The following is an 18,375-nucleotide window of genomic DNA, read 5'->3' on the forward strand; positions in this document are numbered from 1 at the left end:
GGTAAACTGCCCGGAGGTTCCTGCTCCTTCTAGGCTCCGGCCCTTGCCCTCCCCGAGCGCTCCTTGCCAGGTCGGCCCCGTCTGTTCTGGAGGGCAGGGGAGGCAGGGTGGTGTGTGGCCGGGGCGATGGGGGCCCTGCACCCTCCTCAGGGCGCTCCAGGAGCCCCCCAGCCCTATGAAGGCGGCACCTGCTGCACATCTTGCAGTTCCCTCTGGCAGCCGCTGGGTGTCGCCACACAGCAAAGAAACAAAAACAAAAACAAAAAAACAGGTCGCGGGCGCCCAGACCTAAGGGGAGTTGGGTCTGGGAGCAGACACCTCCCTGAATTCCTCCGCATCCTCTGTGGGCTCCAGCTCGGGCTGTCTCCGGCAGCTCTAGAGTTTCCCTCGCAGCGCTCCCCACTATTTCAAACCTCTCGCCACCTCCTCTGCCCCCGCCAGCTGCTAAAAGGAAAACCTGGCACAGCCTCTCCCGGCCGAGTGCTTCCTCCCCACACAGTGCTCCGGCCACCGGGGACCCATCGCGGCTCTGAGCATGCCAGTGCTACCCACCCTCGCTCTCGCAGGGCCATCCGGGTGGCGAGCCCTCCCTCCTCTCCACCTACCGCCTGCTAGACACTGCGCCTAGAGTATCTCAAGTGCTTTACAATGTACCACAACCCCACAGGCAGGTACCATTTTCCAGAAGGGGAAACTGAGGCACAAGTAACACGCATGGAATCTTAGTTATTATGTGATAGAGCCAAGGGCTTATGCCATCAGGCTTCAGGGTCCGAGCTCTTCCTTGTAACCACTTTTCTATGCACACTTTGGGGAGGGCCACTGCATCCCTCCATCCTGACGACGCATGGCGGTCTTACTCTCCTTTGTGGTTCATGGGTGGAGCTCACCCCAGCCTCCGTCATCAGACTGGGAGAGCAGGGCTGTGCGCTTTCGCTTCTGGCCTCGCAGCTTCTGATCCCTGAACAGAGTTGTTCCTCTGGTGGGTCTCCCCTTGGTCCCGGGGCACCTCTGGGTCCAGGGCCTCTCTGTGGGGGTCAGGTGTGGTCACAAGCTGGCAGGTCCAGTCACTTGAGGCTGAGGGCAGCCAGGGCACCTCCCGGGTGGGGCGGCCCCCTTTCCCTCGGCATTGTCTTCATTCACACCTCGCTTTCCCCTAGCTGTCGGGGTGTTCTAGAGCCAACGCACCCCAACTCGTGAGAGAGCAGAAGGCAAAAACCTTTAGGAAATTTGTGAGCTGATTGCCGAACTCGGCCACTGTTAAAAATCCAATGATAGAAACTTACAATCGAATCAATTACATTAAAAACGAAGCAATACATATTCGACGTCATCCCCTCCTTATTACGTTCCTACATTTGTCTGCCATTCATGGTCTGGAGGCTACTTCGGTCTACTGGCTCTGGATGTGCAAGGTCTGTATAGTGGGGGCTGTGTAGGGGGTTGAGTATGACTTCCCATTTCCCTGCTTAGTGACATGGTCCTGGCAGTTTGAAAGCAGAAATGGGCAAATGCTACACATCAGGGCTCCCCACCCCCCAGCACACCCCCAGAAATCAAGTTGTTAAACATTTGCAAGCCTGAAAGCACCTGTGGGGCAGATGGGCCGGCCCAGAGGGAGCAGGGACTTCGGAGTTGGCTGACGCCCGTCTTAATCCTTCGCCAACTCTGAGGCCTGGCCAATGTCCCTGGGCCTCACCTTTCCCATCTGCAAAATAGGCTGAGGGGGGCCTGGGTGGCTCAGTCGGTTAAGCGTCCAACTTCAGCTCAGGTCATGATCTCACAGTTTGTGATTTCGAGCCCCGCGTTGGGCTCTGTGCTGATGGCTCAGAGCCTGGAGCCCGCTTTGGATTCTGTGTCTCCCTCCCTCTCCTCCGCTCATTCTCTCTCTTTCTCTGTGTCTCTCAAAAAAGAAACCTTTAAAAATAGGCTGAGAATAGCAGCTTTGAAAAATTGAGCATCAACTGTCTTCCGGGAGCTGAATACATTAAGAGGATGGGCACCTCACTAAAGCTGACACGTCCGGTTTGAGCTCCACTCTCAGGGGCTGTGGCCTATTGGCCCTGTGATCGTGGTGCCCAGTTCACAGGGTGGTTTGGGGGGGGGGGGATTATCTGAGGTGACGTGTGTAAAAGAGCTTGGCACTGATCTGGCTCAAGTAATTCACCGAGAGGCTTACGGGTGGGATCTGGACCCGCCCACGTTCGAGTCTCAATTCTTGGGTTCCCGAGATCTCTGGCCAGTCCAGGCACTGCTGTCTCGGCCTCATATTCCCCATGTGAAAAGAGGGATAATAATAGCTACCTTGAAGAGCCACTCAGAGCACTGGAGATAAAGGATGTAAAGCATCTGCCGAGGAGTGCATACCCAATAAGCGTGAGTGGTTGTTTGAGATTATCTTTAATTTCTTGTCACTCAGACAGCAACTCTGCCCAGCTCTGCCCAGGGAAGCCGGTGGTGGGGGGTGGGGACCAAAGGAGGCAGGACCTTGCCTGGGCAGCGCCCCCCACCCCCCATCCTGGCCAGGTCAGCCTCTCAGTGGGCCCGGGGCTCTAGAAGGGCTTCCGAGGCGTGGGGACGCTGTTGCTAGGCACCGGTTGCTAGGCAACACACTGTTTCTCCTGGCCTGGCCACCTCCCAGAGGGCCTGGGCTTCTCTGGAGCAGCTCCTGCCTCCCGAAGCCTCTCTCGCCAGACCTCAGAGCCACAGCAGAGGGCAGGTGAGGGTGGGGCCAGCTGTGGTTGGGCCCCAGGAGGGCTGAGCCAACTTCCTCCAGCAAGGCCCAGGAGCTGGGGGAGAGACGAGCCCGGGGCTGGGAGTGAGCTCTGGAGCCCGGGGGGCCAGGAATCCCCAGGTGGGAGGGTGTCTGTCCATTCAGTCCGCAGAGGAGGCCATGAGGGGATTGAGATCAGGAGCTGGCAGTCGGCCACCTATTATGAGCGAATTCTTCATCTTCTGGAAGCTCGGTTTCCCGGCTATACCCTGGGGAGACGACAACAAGGTGTGGGGAAGGCGAAACGAGTGCATACGAGTGAAGGGTTGACAACGAGGACTCTTTTCTTTGGGGTGCGGGTGTCGGGTGTCGGTGGAGAGGGACAGGCCGAAGGGGAAGGCACTGGCTGGGTGGGGCTCGAGCTTCACCTCCATGGTCTCCGCAGTCCGGGCCTGAGCCAGGCTCGGGCCCTTTGCGCTGCTGACCTGATGGGGCTCCTTGTGTGTCCTTCCTAGGTGCCCCCCCCCTCGGGGCCCTGCCCCACAGCATCATGATGGGGAAACTCCCCTTGGGGGTTGTGTCCCCTTACGTAAAGATGAGTTCAGGAGGCTGCACGGATCCCCTGAAATTCCACGCCACCACCTACTGCACAGCCTATGGTGAGGACCCCTTTGGGCAGGAGCCCCCCCCACCCCCCCTTCCCGGACCCGAGGCAGGATGGGAGGAGGCCCTCCCACTGGGAGAGGAGCAGCCTGTCCAGACTGTCACCACTCGGAGCGACTCCAGCACGCCGAGGTCCCCCAAGGAACCTCCCAAGGACCGTGAGCCTCCCAAGGACTGTGTCCACACCTGTACTGTTGGGCTGGCTTTGCCCTGCTGTCCCCGTCCCCCTCCCCCCCCATTCCATCCTGTGATTCTGCCACACTGACCTTGTCCCCACCTCGTCGTTTCTATTTCCTGCTGCCACGGTCTCGAAGGGCCAAGCTTTCATGGCTCCTGTCACACTTGTTCCAGCCCCTGGCTCTATGCCTTCTCCATCCCAAGGGGCCTGGGCCCCTGTGTGTGTGTGTGTGTGTGTGTGTGTGTGTGTGGAGGGGGGAGGGTTGCTGGGAGGCCCTGCTCACTGCTTTTCCACTCCGATGACCCTTGGTCCTGTCTTCTCGCTCCCCCTCTGACAGGTCAGGAGGAGTTCAGGCCCCGCATGGGCAGTCATGAAGGCACAGGCTACAAATCAAATTACCGTCCTGTGGTCTCATACCAGGCCAATCTTGATGCCCTGGACAACCCGGCCATGGGGCACGGTCCGTACAATCCCTTCTCACCCCCTGCTCCGCTGAGCCTTAGCTCTCAGGGCCATCGAAGCTCATCAGACCCACTGTAAGCTCCGTGCACAGACGCCCTGACCCTTGCCCGGCCTAGGTCTGGGACCCTGGGGCACTCGGGGCGCAGCGCCCAGCCTGGGGCCCAAAGGCAGGTGGACTCCTGCGGGAGGTTCGAGGGGAGTGGGAAGCTTCTAGAGATAAGCACAGCAGCTTCCACGTGGCCCTGGTGGTAATCCCTCCCGATTACCTGCCCCACCCTCAGGGAACAAGTCCGCCCCAATTTCCAGTCAGTGACCAGTCAGAGTTACCGCCCCCTGGAGGTGCCTGATGGCACATACCCACTGCCCTGGAACATACACCAGACCATCTCTGGCTATTCTCGGGAGAAGCCCAGCGAGGCGACCCCCACTAAAGAGGTCAGTGCTGGGCTAGGGGCAACCCCCGGTGGGGGGAGAGGGGGAGCCCAAGGCTGGGGTAGAGGAAGAGCCGAAGGGAAGAAAGGGTGAAGATCCCTCCGGCAGGGCGAACTGCACCACCAAGGGTTGGTCAAGGCTGAGATGACTGGGCACAGGGGAGCCACGTGGGGGCTGGGAGTCGAATCACCTTTACCACCTTCATTCATTCAACCAGATTGTTCTGAACGTCTCTTCTATATATGAAGGTGCAAGTGCTGGGGGGGGGGGGAAGGCAGGGGGTGCAGCAGAAGTGAAGGGGTTGCAACGGCAAAGCAGGAGGGTCGGAAAAGAGCTTGCTATGGGGACGTGAGTCAAAGAGTCAAGGGAGGTTAGTGTGCCTCTAAATGCAGCGCTGTGAGAGAGAGAGAGTTCCAGGCAGCGCAGACAGCACGTGCAAAGGCCCTGCGGTGCGAGTGTGTGATGTGACAAAGAACAGCAGGGAGGCAGATGGCTGCAGCCAAGTGAGGAGCCGAGGTCCTCGCGGGTGGCTGTCAGGCCATGGGATTCTATTCCCAGTGCAGTGGGAAGATTGCAGGGCTCTGAGCAAAGGAGGGACGTGACCCAACTTCATTATGAAGGGGCCTCTCGGGCTACAGATACTCCATAGGGGTCAAGGGCAGAATCAGAGTCGAGAAGTGACTGCCATCGCCTCACCTGGAGAGTGACTGGCCGCTTCTCCCTCCCAGGTTAGGAAGGTCCATTTCGACACCCAGGACTATGGGCCGCAGGCCATCATAGGGCTGGAACCCAGGGACATGCCCCTGCTTCACCAGCAGCAGGGCAAGGGCTCGCTGGAGTGGGAGAACTCCCGGCATGTGAGTGGGCAGCCCCCAGTAAGGGCTGTGCCCTGGGCAGAGGGGCCAGACCCACCCCCTTCCCCTCCCGGAGACCCGTACCCGCTCTGACTCACCCTGAAAGCCAGCTAAATAAAGGTGGACTCAGCATACCTAGAAACAGTGGGGAGAGCCAAGGTCATTTGTTATTTCCAAGACTGCATCAGAGCGGTCCTCCCAGGCTTCCTTACTCGTGTCTTGGGATTTAACCCCAGGGGCCCCTTCCCTCCCCTCTCCCATGCAGACCTGTTCAGCCTTGGGCGGTGAATTGTGAAGTAAGCACCCATTTTTCTTCCCTCAGCCTCTCTCCTTGCTTTGGGCCCCCTCCTAGTCTGGGTCCCAGGGCTCTGGGCCCCCTGTTCATTCCTGGGAGTCCAGTGTGGGATGTCACAGTTGGCACTGCCACAGGGGAACCGTGTTCTCATGGTGGAATATATGGGGCTCGGATGCCCCATAAGAGACAGATTTGGGTCAGGAGCGCTGTGCTGGCCCTCCCTGCTCAGAACAGGCCACACAGGTCTACTCAGAGCACAGATAACTGAAGAGCCACCACTGCCACCAGCCGCCTCGTGGGCCCTGTTCTCTCTTACGCCCCCCCCCCCCCCCCCCCGGCTCACCTTCTGTGTTCCAGGGCCCGCGCTTCATGACTTCTGAGTACAATTCCAAGTATCTCAAGGAGACTTCAAACCAGCCAGGTAGGCACACGTCTGAGCTCACGCCTCTCTCCCACTATATTACCCTACACCTGAGCCCTAGGAGAGACGCCAGGGGACCCGGATGAGCTGGCACAGGACAAAGAAGGCACCAGCGGGAGAAAAAAGGACACACAGGCAGCTAGGGGGAGACGTGCCTTAGTGCCAATCCCCCAAGGACACCTCACACGCTTAGGAGGGCTGTTGAACCTGACCATAGACGCCTCCTGGCCCATCAGCCCTGCCCTTCCTTCTCCTCTTCTCCTCTCCCCTCTCGCTGTCTATCTTGGACTCTGAAGTCTTCCAGATGCCCACGATCCTGTAGCTTGGGCCTCCAGACCCTTGGAGCCAGCTCTGTGCCCACTGGCTGGGACACTGAGCCTCTGGAGGCCATGTGGGCAGGGCCAGGTGGCTGGAGTGGGGCTGGGGACAGCACAGGGGGGATGTCTTTTGCAGATCTCTTGCAGAAGATATCAATTGGCTCCAAAGAGGAGACTGGCTTCACCGAAGAGTCTACCAATAACCCCATTGGCTTCCAGCCACCCTCCCAGACCGTCCCTGGGGACCCGGTAAGTCAGGCTGCTGCCCACTAGGACCTCAGGGTGACTTCTAGCTTCTTTAAAAGTGTGAGTTGGGGCGCCTGGGTGGCTCAGTCGGTTAAGCGTCCGACTTCAGCTCAGGTCACGATCTCACGGTCCGTGAGTTCAAGCCCCGCGTCGGGCTCTGTGCTGACAGCTCGGAGCCTGGAGCCTGCTTCTGATTCTGTGTCTCCCTCTCTCTCTGCCCCTCCCCCGTTCATGCTCTGTCTCAAAGATAAATAAATGTTAAAAAAAAATTTTTTTAAATTAAAAAAAATAAAAGTGTGAGCTGCGGAACCCTTTGTTCAAACACAAGACGAACGAGTGTGGGTAAAAACCACCGCTTTGGTCCAGCCCCCTCCCCCACAGCCCCATTTTATGGATGAGGAGACTGAGGTCCAAAGAGGAGAAGGGGCAGAGAGCCAATGTTTGGACACGAGTTCAGACCAGAGCCCTGGCCTGCTGATTCCCGTTCAGCATTGTTCTCCCCAAACTCTTCCCTTTTCTCAGTTGCCCCAATGATACCCACTTGTGAGCCCTCCCCTGCACGCAGGACAAGGGGCCGCTGCTTATGTTCCTCTGGGGGCCTCTTTCCAGGTCCTCCACCCTGGCCGGAGCGTCACCAGGTCCGACTTTCTCCCCATGACCCACATTCGTGTAAGCTGAGCTGGTGGGGGTGAGGGCTGTCTGACCCACAGCCTGGGGTCCTTCTGTGGGGCCATTAGGACACTACCTGGAAGGGTGTGGGGGGAGCAGGCACGCCATGTACCAGTGGCTGCATTCCTGCCACAGGGGGATGAGTTCCTGCCTGTGCTGGCCAGAGGCTCCGAGCGGGAAACAGGCTACAGCCGAGTGAATGAGAGGTTGCTGAACCCCAGAGTGAGTGGCCTTCTGCGGGGGGGGTGGGGGTGGTGGTGCTCCCTCAGAGCAGGAGCACTCTACGGGAGGAGACAGGGAGGTCTCTTGGGTGCAGTGGCATTTGGGCACTAAAGAATGGGAAGAATGTTTTGGACGTCCTGGTGGAGGAGTAAAGGCCTAGGAAGCTGGAAAGTGAGGCGTGTCTTTGTTTTTGTTTTTGTTTATTTTGAAAGAGAGAGAGAGAGAGAGAGAGAGGAACAGAGAGGGGGAGAGAGGGAGAGCATGAGCAGGGGAGAAGCAGAGACAGAGAGAGAGAGAGTCCCAAGTACGCTCCGCACTACCAGTGCAGAGCCCGACGCAAGGCTCGAACTCATGGCTCGTGAGCCGGAACCAAGAGTCGGACGTTCAACCGACTGAGCCACCCAGGCATCCCGAGGGGTGTCTTTCAAACCAGGAATTTGGTTTGTCAGGAGGGGGAAGGGCGAGGCCCCAGGGCCACATCTGCCTACGCTCCCTCTATCCTTGCTGCCTCGCCCTGGCCACCCGGCCACCTTTCTTGTGGCTCTGTCCTCTGCAGGTGCCCCCACCCGGCCCACGGCCTAGCAGCGTGAGCCACGGGCAATTCCAGCCCCCCCAGCGGGTGCAACAGACCAACGTTGCCCTGCTTGGCAGGGAGACTGTGGGAAACAAGGTGAGGCCGGGGTGCCCAGCCCCACTCCCGAATCTCCACCCCATCCCCGGCCTGACACGTCCCCTCTATACCTCTTGTGCAGGAGCCCACAGGGTTCAGCCTTAACAACCCCAGCTACATCCGGAGCCCCTATGACCCAGACATGGATAATCAGTACCTGACCACCTACAACCAAGGGTAAGCCCCCCTTCCCTGTGCAAATCGACGGCCGTGACGCTGACGTGCAGTTTGTAGACAGACACTGAGACAAGTCACGAGCTCACAAGTCTGTGAGGTAGACCAACACTGAATCAATGTGGGTTCCCCCAGAAGCAGCCCCGCAGCCAAGGATTTGAGTGCCAGCCTCTTACTGGGGAGTGTGGGGGAGTGGGAAAGTGGTATGGGGAGAGGAAGGCAGCCCCGAGCGAGTGTGGTATCAGCCAGATATCCCGCGGGAAGACTCCAGAAAACGGTGCAGACACACAACCCGGGATCATCCCAGCCAAGCGGGGAGAGAGCTAGGGGGCTGATACCTCCACACCTATCGGTCGTTAGTTAAGGGCTGTCCCCAGGGACCATACTAAGAATCCCCGGTACCTCCTTGCTCAGGCAAAGGGAGCTGTAGCAGCCTCTGGGACGCCTTCCTCTGCACTGCTCTCTGATGCAATGCAGGCCATCGATGCCCAGGCTGGTGGGCGGGGGGAGAACAAGGGGGCTCAAGGGAGCCTGGGTGGGACAATATCCCATCTGCTAAGATCCTACATCCAGTCCATGGCAGGCGGGCTCTGTGCTCCCCAGAAAGTAAGCTCTGTGCCGAGCATCAGGGAGGGCTTCCAGGAGGAAGTGGCCCCAGAGCCGTTGGGAAGGGCTCCTGGGGCCAGGACTGGATGGGGAGGGCATTACAGGGGTGGGATCAAGGAGGTGTAATTTTCTGGACAAAAGCCTCCTAGCACAACATCTGCCCTCTGTGTGTCCGCCTGTGTGCACACTGCCCCCCAATTCCTTGGTCTCCCAAGATGCCTCCCATCCTCGGGCTAACTCCCCTCTTTGGGATGTGGACTTTGAAGCTCAGAGGGGGGAAGTGACGCCGAAGCCACACGGCAGAGCCGTGATCTGCTCCAGGTCCCACGGAGGGCGAGGGGGAGGGGCTGAGACTCACTCTGGGTTTTGGGGGACAACAGTGTCCCTGCAAATGCCCTCGTCCTGTGGCTGCTCTGGCAGAACCTCTGCCCCAGCCAGCTCTGTGGGGTCCTTCTCCCACCGCCCCCCCCCCCCCCCCCCCCCGCCTCGGCTTTCCTGAGCTCCTGCCCGTTGTCAGGCACGCTGCCCTTCCCCAGGGGTGGTAACCACTGATTTTCCCACTTACCTGTCTGCACCCCTACTTTGTAAGCCCCAGGGCGGGGCCCACATCATACTCCGGGCACTTTCAGAGCCTGGCCCAGTGCTCAGTGAATAGTAGCAAAACGGAAGCCAAGTGGATCCCCTGGAGAGGAACGAAGGAGGGGGTCTCCACTCCCCACCCCTGAGGTGTTCACAGGCCGGGGAGGGAGGCGCACTTAAAGGGTCCTTTATGTTCCCAAGTGCTGGCTTGGCATGGGGGGCTGCACAAAGGAGGGCCATCCAGCTCACGGCAGGGGCTCAGGGAGTGCCCGGCAGAGGGCACAGCGTGGGCAAAGGTAAAGAAGCTGGAGGGATCGGAGGCAGTCTGCCCTGCTGGATTCAAGATTCCCATCCCGGAAGGGCAGAGAGGCCGCAGAGGTGGGCAGAGGCCGACTTATAGCCAAGAACCCCCTCCCTGTGCTGCAGGTACTTTGAGAACATCCCTAAGGGTCTGGACCGGGAAGGCTGGACCCGAGGTGGCATCCAGCCCCAGAAGCCTGGAGGCTACGCCCTCAACCAGCTGGTCACCCGCATGGAGGCCACCCCCACCCCCACGGAGAGCCTACGGCGCCTGCACCCCCACGTGGGAAGGTAGCTGGCCCTCTCTCCCCCGCTTTGCCCTTTGCTGAATCCAGGCCTTTCCCCAGCTTCTGCCCTCCCTCACTCCCTCCCTCCATCCGTCTGTCTGTCTGAGAGGCCCCTTTCCTCTCTCAGGTTTGTTCACTGCTTTTCCTGCTACCCCCCTCTCCCCAGTGACCCCTCCCTCTGTGGGGGCTGCCCTCCACCCTCCTTGTTCCTATCCCCATCCTGGAGGCCAGCACCTGCTCCCTGCCTGGCTGCGTGGGGGGTGGGGACAAAGCTGAATGGACTGTGGTTCAGCCTCACTCTGACTCCTTTCGGCTCAGTTCAGTTTCCCCCAAATTACATTTGTAAGACAGTGGCCCAGAGTTGGCGGGCAAAGAGCGTTTGTGGCTTGGCCAACCGGGCTGAAGGCTGCCCCAGGGGAGGGGCAGGCAGAGCAGAAGGTCCCACCCAGCACCGCTCCCCCCTCCCCTGCAGAACCCTGATCTCGGAGGACCCCTTCTACCGAGCTGTGCCTCCCAGCAGCCACTTTGCCACATCCAGCTGAGCCTGAGTCTGGGTAAGGGGCTCCCCTGCGGGGCCGGCCCCACTTCCCCTGCCCTGGGACAAGCAAGCCCTGATGGAGACCCTGTCCCAGAGTTGGGGGGGGGGTGGGAGACTGGGGACCTCTCAGGGTGGAGGAGTGCCCAGAGCCACCCTGCAGCCCCTCAGGGGGCATCTCCGCTCCCCACAGGTTTGCCAACCCAGCTGGACAGGAGCGGATTCCCATCCCTTCCCCTGCTGGGACTCCCCTGGCTACTTTCCTAATGAAATAAAGAGCCTTGAAGCGGGTCAGCACGTCTAGTCCCTGCCAGGGGAGCTGGGGAAGGATTGGGGAGGGCGCGGCCAGAGTGCTGCAGTTGGGTGGCCGGGGCGGTGGTGGTGGGGGGGAGAGGGGGGGCGGGCGGCAGGGCCAACTCTGGAGTCAGGGAGGAGTCAGGGAGGTCGTGTTGGACTCACTGTGATGCTATGGACCCAGACACAGTTTCCTCTTCGGTCAAGGGGTCTCCTATAGCCTGTGCTGAGGGCTCAGTCAGTGTTGGCGGGGGGGGGGGGGGGGGGGGGGGGAGGAAGCCTCAGGAGGGAGCAGGTGGGACAGAGTAGGGGGAGGCAGAGTGGGGACAGAGACAGGTCTAGGAAGAATATGTTTATAAAATGGGGCAGGGGAATCTGAGCAGGACTTCCAGGGTCCTTCTGAGTCCCACACTGGTTGGTTTAAAAGAGAAGGGAGGACCGAGGGGAAGGCAGTCATAGAGATCTCTCCCCAGAGACGGATGGAGAGAGGTCTGCAACTGGATGGACACCTGGACAGTGACACAGGAAGGAGTGGAGGCTGGTTGAAAAACCTGGTGCCTCAGGGCAGCCCTTTTGTGAGAATTAAAACGAGTGTCCCCCACCCCCCGCTCCGCCCACCGCTCCTCAAGAGGGAACTTCTCTTGGGAAGTAAACGCCTTCCTTCCTCCAGAAGCTGTAGCCTAACACCGGGGCCGGCAAGGCAGAACCTGTGCTGCCTCTCAGTGCCTGTCCCCTCCGCCAGGTGCATTTGCACAGTGCACAACTATACAACTGTATGCTGTGGCCCCACCAGCACCATCTCCTCCTTATATTAAGGGGACTCTGGCCCCAGAAAGAGTGCACGAGTGGCTTGAGGTCCCCAGGGTAGAGAGGCAGCAGCAGCCCCAGGCTTGGCTGTCCCCTGCACCTTTCAGGCTGGCCTGCGTGCAGAGGGGCAGACTCAGTGGTCTAGCGGCTGCCCCCTCCCCCACCCCTCAGTGGGTATCTGTGAGCCGCACTGCTGGCCCCCCCAGGCCTGGGTGTACCAGCAGTCTTGAGTGGTAGGCCCCGGGGGGCTGTCCTCACTCGGCCTGGCTGGGGCTCCATGTGGGATGTGGGTGGCTCCAGCTGGCTCCAGCACTGGAGGAGGGGACTGGGGACAGAGAGTCTCTCAGCTACAAACCCAGCCAGACTCAGGACCCAGTGACAGCCGCCCAGACTGTGGGTGCGTCCTGCGGGTCCATGGCCTCCGGTACTGGGGGCAAGTTACCAAATCAGGGGTTGGCCAACTGGGCTGGGTGTCCGTTGTGGCCTGGCCACGGTGAGGTCGGGGGTGGGAAAGAGATCAACCAGCCCCTCCAGCCCACGGTCTCACACACACACACACACACACACACACACACACCCCGCTTCACATCTCCATTTCTTTCTTCCCCTCCAGTGTCCTTTTACAGCTCAGGTTTCCTGCTCACCCCTCCTCTGTCTGACTCAGTAAGGGATATGGTGTCAGGGACATTGGAGACTGATGACGCGCTCTCTCCACGGCCTCCCCCTCCCATTGTCCGGCACCCAGTTTCCAGGCCGGGTGAGCTGGGGCCACCCCACGCTGTTTCCTGAGCTGGGAGCTAAGGACTCCACCCCAGAGAGGGGGCTGAGCAGCGCCCCTCTGCTCCCCTTAGCTCCTGCCTTCGCCCCCTGTGGCTTCTCTCCAGGAGCCCCATCCTGACCTCTCCGTTTGGATCCTGGACCCCAACCCAAGAGGCTGTGTGAGGGCGGGGTGACCCAGGGCATGCGGTGGCAGAAAGCGGGTGCAAGAGGACCCAACGCCTAGCCTAGATGTTTCCAGAAGTCCTGCCTGGTACAGGGCACGGATGTCCCCATCTTCTAGATGAGGAGACAGACACAGAGGCGGCGCCATCGGCCACGGGTCGCGCAGCAGCAAGATCTGTGGGTGGGGGCCTGCTGGTAAGTGCGGGAGGGCGGAGCCCGGAGTGGCAGCAGCCTGGTGGGGGTGTGAGTCGCCTCCGAATCACACCCGCCTTCCTGGCCTCTGCCCACCCCGCTAGGTTTCTCAGAGCAGGCCCCGTGGGGGAGGGTGTGTGAGCCGGACCGTGAATTAAACGGGCAGCACGGCCAGTTGTGGGCGCTGTAAGGGGCAAGGCCGTGGGCAAGGGCACAGTGCAGGGGCCAGCTCAAGGCTAGGGAGCCCTTCTTTGACCTCCTCCTCAATGATGGGGCTCAACAAAGCCACAGAGGACGTCTGTCTTGTTCACAGTGGAGACTCCAAAGCCCAGGACAGTGCCTGGCACATTTGCAGGTGTTCAGGAAGTATTAGAGAATGAATGAATGAATGAACGACCGAGTGAATGAACACTGCCTGTCAGCGGAGCACCAGATTTGAGCTTCTGGGTGTCACTTGCCCTAGTCCCAGGATGTCAGTCATCCAGGCTTCCTGCGTATGTACAGGCCAGCAGCTGAGACCCTGCTGTGCCTACCCCCCACCCCTTGCACAGATGCCACAGCTGTGACCTTGCAGGACCTCTGAGTTTTAAGGCTCCGGGCTGCCTCTTCTCTTTGTATGTGCCCCCTTGCCCTCCCCTCAACCGTGCCCACCCTCTGACCAACCCCAACCAAACTCCCCTGTCCTGTCCTGAGGGCCTCACATTCTAATCTTGACCCCCCCCCCCGTGCCCCCCCGCCACTGGCCCCAAGACCAGGATCCGGTCGGTGCAAACCTCTCTGTGTCCCCAGGGGAGGAGGAGTAGATACTTTCCCCGCCGTGGCCACTCAGGTTACTGAAACCCCACTGAAGTGCTGGCCTTTGCCACAGCACACCTGCTCCGTGCTCTCAGGTGAGTGCGGGCGCGGATAACGTGGCTTCGTTTGGGGAGGCCCCGTCCCCTTGCCCTCCGAGACGTGAGTCTTTGGCCCAGCCGCAGCCGGCCTCAGCCCAGAGCCCTTTCTTCTCCCTGGGCCCAGGCAGGCAGCGGAGCAAAGCTGTCCTGACATGAGCTCTGGAGACGGCCTGGGTTCGTACCCAGCTCTCCACAGCCTGCCACCCGCCGGGGAGGCCACTTGACCATTCTCAGCTGCAGTTAATAGCATTACCCACGTCGTAGGCTAAACAAATGACAGGTATCGAGTGCTTGGCTGGCGAACAGTAGCTGGCTTGATGCTGGAGCAGAGGAACCAGAGGCCCACATAGGAGTGGGGACTTGGGACACTCACGGGGTCTGGCCGTCGTCTCGTCCCGCGTGGCCCGGGACAGGCGCCCTCAGGACCCTTGTCCAGGAGCAGCCCCCTCTTGGGTGCATAATCCACCTGCACAGCCAGGAGGCCTAGGCCGCTCCTGTCGTGTCCCCAAGGCCAACTCCTGCCAGGCTCTCTGGCAAGCGGCCTGCCTCTTCCCTCACCTGGAAACCAGGGCTTGGGTGTTGAGGTGAGTCACTCTTAGTGGGTGCTGATTGTAGCTGCTACCAGAAGCTTCCTTCCCCTCCCCGCGGATATTCTAGAAGCCGTTCTGAGGTGTACAATGATGATGATTAACTTTATTAAGCCCCCACAGCCTGCTGGGTGCTGGGAATATTCCGTGGGCCTTCATTTTCTCAGCAAGAACACGGAGGGGCCTCCCTCGGGGGGGGGTAGTTTGGGGGTGCAGGTGGGTGCTGTGCTGACAGCCGCGGTGTGGGGGTGTGGAGGCCCGAGGGCTGATGGGACGGCAGGATTGGGAGGAACGCTGGATGTCACGCCATCGGGCCCCACTCCTGACGCACGGGGACGTGTGTGAGGCCGCTGCCCATCATGGCACTGTGGCAGCTGATGTTGACAGGTACCATCTGGCCGGGTCACGTGGTGACAGGAAGAGCCACCAGCTCACAAGCTTGACAGCTGGCCAGCTGGGAAAAGGCACCTGTCTGTGGGAACTAGAGGCCCCCGGGGGGGTGGGGGAGGGGGTTAGGAGGAAGCCTGCGTGGGAAGGACCGTGGGTTTGCTAAACCCAGACAGATGGAGGGCCTGAAACTCAGAATCCGATCCCCACTTTCCTCTCGGACCATCTGGAGGGCCACCCATTCTCGAGGAAATTTTCCCAACTGTCAAATACACAAGGGCAGAGGAGGAGCGGGACCCAGGATCCCACCCCCCTTCCCCCACCTGGGGGCTTCCGTTCAAGGTCAGAGGAGAGCCTGCCGGTCTTTCAGGCCTTTGGACACTCCTTGCTTCTCACGAGGCTGCTCTGCCAAGAACGTTCTTGGAATCGTAAAGCTTCACTCCTGGAAAGACCTTTGTCATAACAGTTAACCTGGGCCAGACAGACGAGACAGCCTCCCAAGCCACGCAGCTTGGTGAGCACACACTCGGGTCTCTGCGCTCTGAACACAAGGCCTTCCCCATGGTATCACTGACCTGGGGCCCTTAAGTGGGCTGAAGTCGGGGCCTGGAAGCTTCCTAGGAGAACCGGGCATCTCCTTGGCAGCCAGCAAGGCGTGGGGCTTGGTTTTCTTTGGCTGAAGGGGGAACGTGTGAGTAGGAGTGTGTGTTAGCGTGCGTATGTCCTCAGAGGTCCCCAGGTTAAAGGGACAGGTCAGAAGGACATCGGCCTAGCCCAGCTATCCTCAGAGAGACACTGGGTGGTGCTGAAGGAGCTGTGTCCAGGCAAGACTTTATGGGACTCTGGGCCCCAGCATGCCTACTGTGGCCCCAGTGACAAGGGGTGGTCCCTGTGGCAAGACCCTTGCCGCAGAAACACGTTGTCCTGGAGGGCTCTGGCACCAGGGGCAGGAGGCTTTAAAGAACACGGGCAAACGGACTCCTGAGCGTATCCAAGGCATCTGGCAGTGTGGCCACTCCTGGGTACCGCAGTGAAAACCCTGGAGTGTGGGACAGCGGACCCTCCACTGTGACCGTGTGGTCCCCTTAGTGCTCCACACTGCAAGTAACAGAAACCGACTTCAGCTAATGGAAGCAGAAGACGAGCTTACTACAAGGATTTCCGAGCTCCCGGAATCTTTAGGTAGACTGGAGAACAAAGCGTGGACGCTACCCAGCCAAGAACGGGGGTCAAAATCGTCCCCGGAGCCCGGGCGCCCGGCGACAGCCTGCCTCCCCCATTGCCGATGCCCCCGCCGAGCCTCAGAAGGGATTCTGCTCCGCAGCTCAGATTTCCGATTCCAGATCAAGGGTGGGCGCGTTTCTGCTGGGTGGCTCCGAGGTCCCATGCCTGCACCCAGCTTGCCAAGGAAGCTGGGACAGTGAGTTCGTTTCCGGCATTTTCACCTTCCACAGGAGGCAACGGGTTCTGTTTCCTGAGTCAGTTGGGATCGTCCGACGAAGAAGAATGCTGAGGGGTCCGGGGATTTCAAATATCCTTCACATCCGGGTTACCAACGAGAAGGAAGCGAGCGTTTGTGCAATGCCTTAGGCACTGCGCAGGGATGCTGCTTGCCTTCAAGGACACTCTGGGAGACATGGGGAACAGACAGATCCCCTCCCTCAACTTCCCTACTGGTCTACCAACCTGCGAGGTCGCTGATGCAAAGGCGCCCCCTGGGCCGGGGTTCCACTGTACGTGGCTCCATCTGCACGGCGGGTGTGGACCTCACAGACACCTAGTCAGGAGCTCGGAAACGCACCGTGGTGTGTCTGTAACTGAACTTAGCGAAGACGTCCATCGGTGGCCTCCAGGCCAGCTTCCTCAACCCCTCTGAATTTAAACTCTGTCCATTCGGGACTCAAATCCAATCTGCCCCTCCTCCCTTTCCTGTCCTCTTTAGCAGCGTGTGGAGCTTGCTCTTGGGGGGCAGGCAGCCACCTACGTGGACTCTCCCGGAGATGTGGACCCTCCACTGTGATCTTTGTGGGTTTTGGTCAATCCACACGTGTCCCCCCCGCACCTGCCCCGAAGCAGCTGGGACCTTCTGAGCTCTGGTTGCCAGGGTTCTGTGAACCAGCCTCCAGCGGGGCCGCACATGCAGCCCCTCGAGGTCTATCAGCTGCTGTCAGCACGCCAAGTCTATCTCAGAGGTGCAGAAACTTCTAGATGCTCTCTCTCACGAGACAGCAGTTCAAGGGTAGAGGGTTCAGGGGAGGGGCGAGCTCACCTCAATTTTGACTCTCCTGAGCCTTCTCCATCCAGACAGGGGCACTTGTGGGAAGCCTGATACATTCTTAGGCCACACTTGGTAAGGAAATTGTGGATTCCCCCTGCCCTGGTGTCCCCTAAGTGTTCCTGGAATGGTTTTCATGCCACCCTCTGCCTTAGCCCAGAGCAAGTGAAGCCTGAGCACTTTTGCGCGATGTACCCATCCATCTGTAGGGGGGCAACTCTGCCCCTTCTCTCCCACATACTGGTTGAGCCCTTCTCTCTTTTTGGGTGGGATCTTGGCCCCTGTGATGACACATGCTGGCCCACTCCAGGGCTTCTGGCATCAACTCCCCGCTCTCCAAGTTCAAAGCCAAGCTTTTGGACCTACACAAAAGATTTCTGTCTGAAAACCCAGCTCCCGTAAGGCTATAGTCTGAACTCGGGTTTCAAAGCGTCTTTTGCAACTCAAAGGCAAGGATTTGATTCTTTGTTCTGAGTTTCCCTCCGAGAGCGCGCGAGAGCAGGGAATATAGGAAGCCAATTTAGTATCTGACAGATGGGAATGGGTGTGTGCAAATTGTCTACAGGGGAGCATTGGTTAATATCTCAGAATGACGAACCCCAGGTCTCATATTACTCACCGATGCTTCATGATAATTCTTCAAGAGGGGGTGACTGCGCCCATTCCAAGGCCGGGAGTAGGGTGAGGTGAGGGAGACGTCCTCCCAGGCACAGAATTTAGAAAAGTGTCAAAACAAACAAACAAACAAAAAAAACCTCTGCAATCCAGATAAATAATAGTGTAGTGCAGTCGCTGAAAAAATAAAAGTGAATGCAAAAAAAATCACAGTGAACAAAATACCAACACTTTAAGACAGGTCAAGACCTATGGATTTTTCCTCTTGCCAAAGGCTCCAATGGGGTTCATCACGGCAATGATACTGATCCTATCTTCATTTGAAACTGTAAGGTTTTGTTCATTGTAGATTCTCTGCATTAATTTCGGACCAAGAACCATCGCATTGAACTATTATTTATGTGGATTACTGAGGTTTTCTTTGGCACCCCCTTCAATTTTGTGCCTTGCTCACCTCGCCCTAGCCCTGGGCTTCCTCCTCCAGATGTGAACATCGAGGTTCAGAGGTGGTGAGTGGCTCAGGCGGAAGAGAGGGCCTCACACGTGCTGGCCGTGCAGGCACAATGCCGCAGGCACCGGGCTGAGTGTGTGGCGTATCAGTGGATAAGGTCCCTGTCCTCACAGAGTTTGTATCTGGTAACAGGGGAAACACTTTCCAATCAAGTAACCCGCAGCTGATTATTTAATTACAATCGGGACAAGTACTTTGAAGGAGACACGTAGGAGCTCAAGAATCTACAGGATGGAGGCTTGACGGGCT

At 59.1% G+C, this 18,375-nt stretch overlaps 1 protein-coding gene across 7 annotated transcripts; it reads left to right on the top strand.

Annotated features, from left to right (window-relative positions):
* Positions 1–2,586: 2,586 nt before the first annotated feature.
* SAXO4 (stabilizer of axonemal microtubules 4) lies at positions 2,587–10,914 on the top strand. 7 transcript variants are annotated; one of them, XM_058689231.1, is made up of 14 exons: positions 2,591–2,722; positions 3,233–3,372; positions 3,892–4,090; positions 4,298–4,451; positions 5,177–5,305; positions 5,955–6,018; positions 6,472–6,584; positions 7,191–7,250; positions 7,386–7,472; positions 8,029–8,142; positions 8,225–8,319; positions 9,928–10,092; positions 10,561–10,642; positions 10,787–10,914. In XM_058689231.1, exons 2-13 carry the CDS (start codon positions 3,264–3,266, stop codon positions 10,628–10,630), a joined length of 1,359 nt encoding a protein of 452 aa, XP_058545214.1. In that variant the 5' UTR covers positions 2,591–2,722; positions 3,233–3,263; the 3' UTR covers positions 10,631–10,642; positions 10,787–10,914. The 7 variants fall into 7 exon arrangements, with proteins under 7 accessions (XP_058545218.1, XP_058545217.1, XP_058545214.1 ...); XM_058689232.1 differs by having other exon boundaries at positions 10,795–10,914; XM_058689229.1 differs by having other exon boundaries at positions 2,592–2,722; positions 10,817–10,914.
* The last annotated feature ends 7,461 nt before the right edge of the window (positions 10,915–18,375 follow it).

The sequence above is a fragment of the Neofelis nebulosa genome, chromosome 10 (genome assembly GCF_028018385.1).
Source record: "Neofelis nebulosa isolate mNeoNeb1 chromosome 10, mNeoNeb1.pri, whole genome shotgun sequence".
NCBI classification, from domain to species: Eukaryota; Metazoa; Chordata; class Mammalia; order Carnivora; family Felidae; genus Neofelis; species Neofelis nebulosa.

Excerpts from the sequence above, each read along its gene's own strand:
- SAXO4 (XM_058689231.1), top strand. The coding sequence starts at position 3,264 with ATGATGGGGAAACTCCCCTTGGGGGTTGTGTCCCCTTACGTAAAGATG. Across the intron at positions 6,585-7,190 it reads AGACCGTCCCTGGGGACCCG|GTCCTCCACCCTGGCCGGAG; the intron begins GTAAGTCAGGCT and ends GCCTCTTTCCAG. Across the intron at positions 8,320-9,927 it reads CTGACCACCTACAACCAAGG|GTACTTTGAGAACATCCCTA; the intron begins GTAAGCCCCCCT and ends CCTGTGCTGCAG.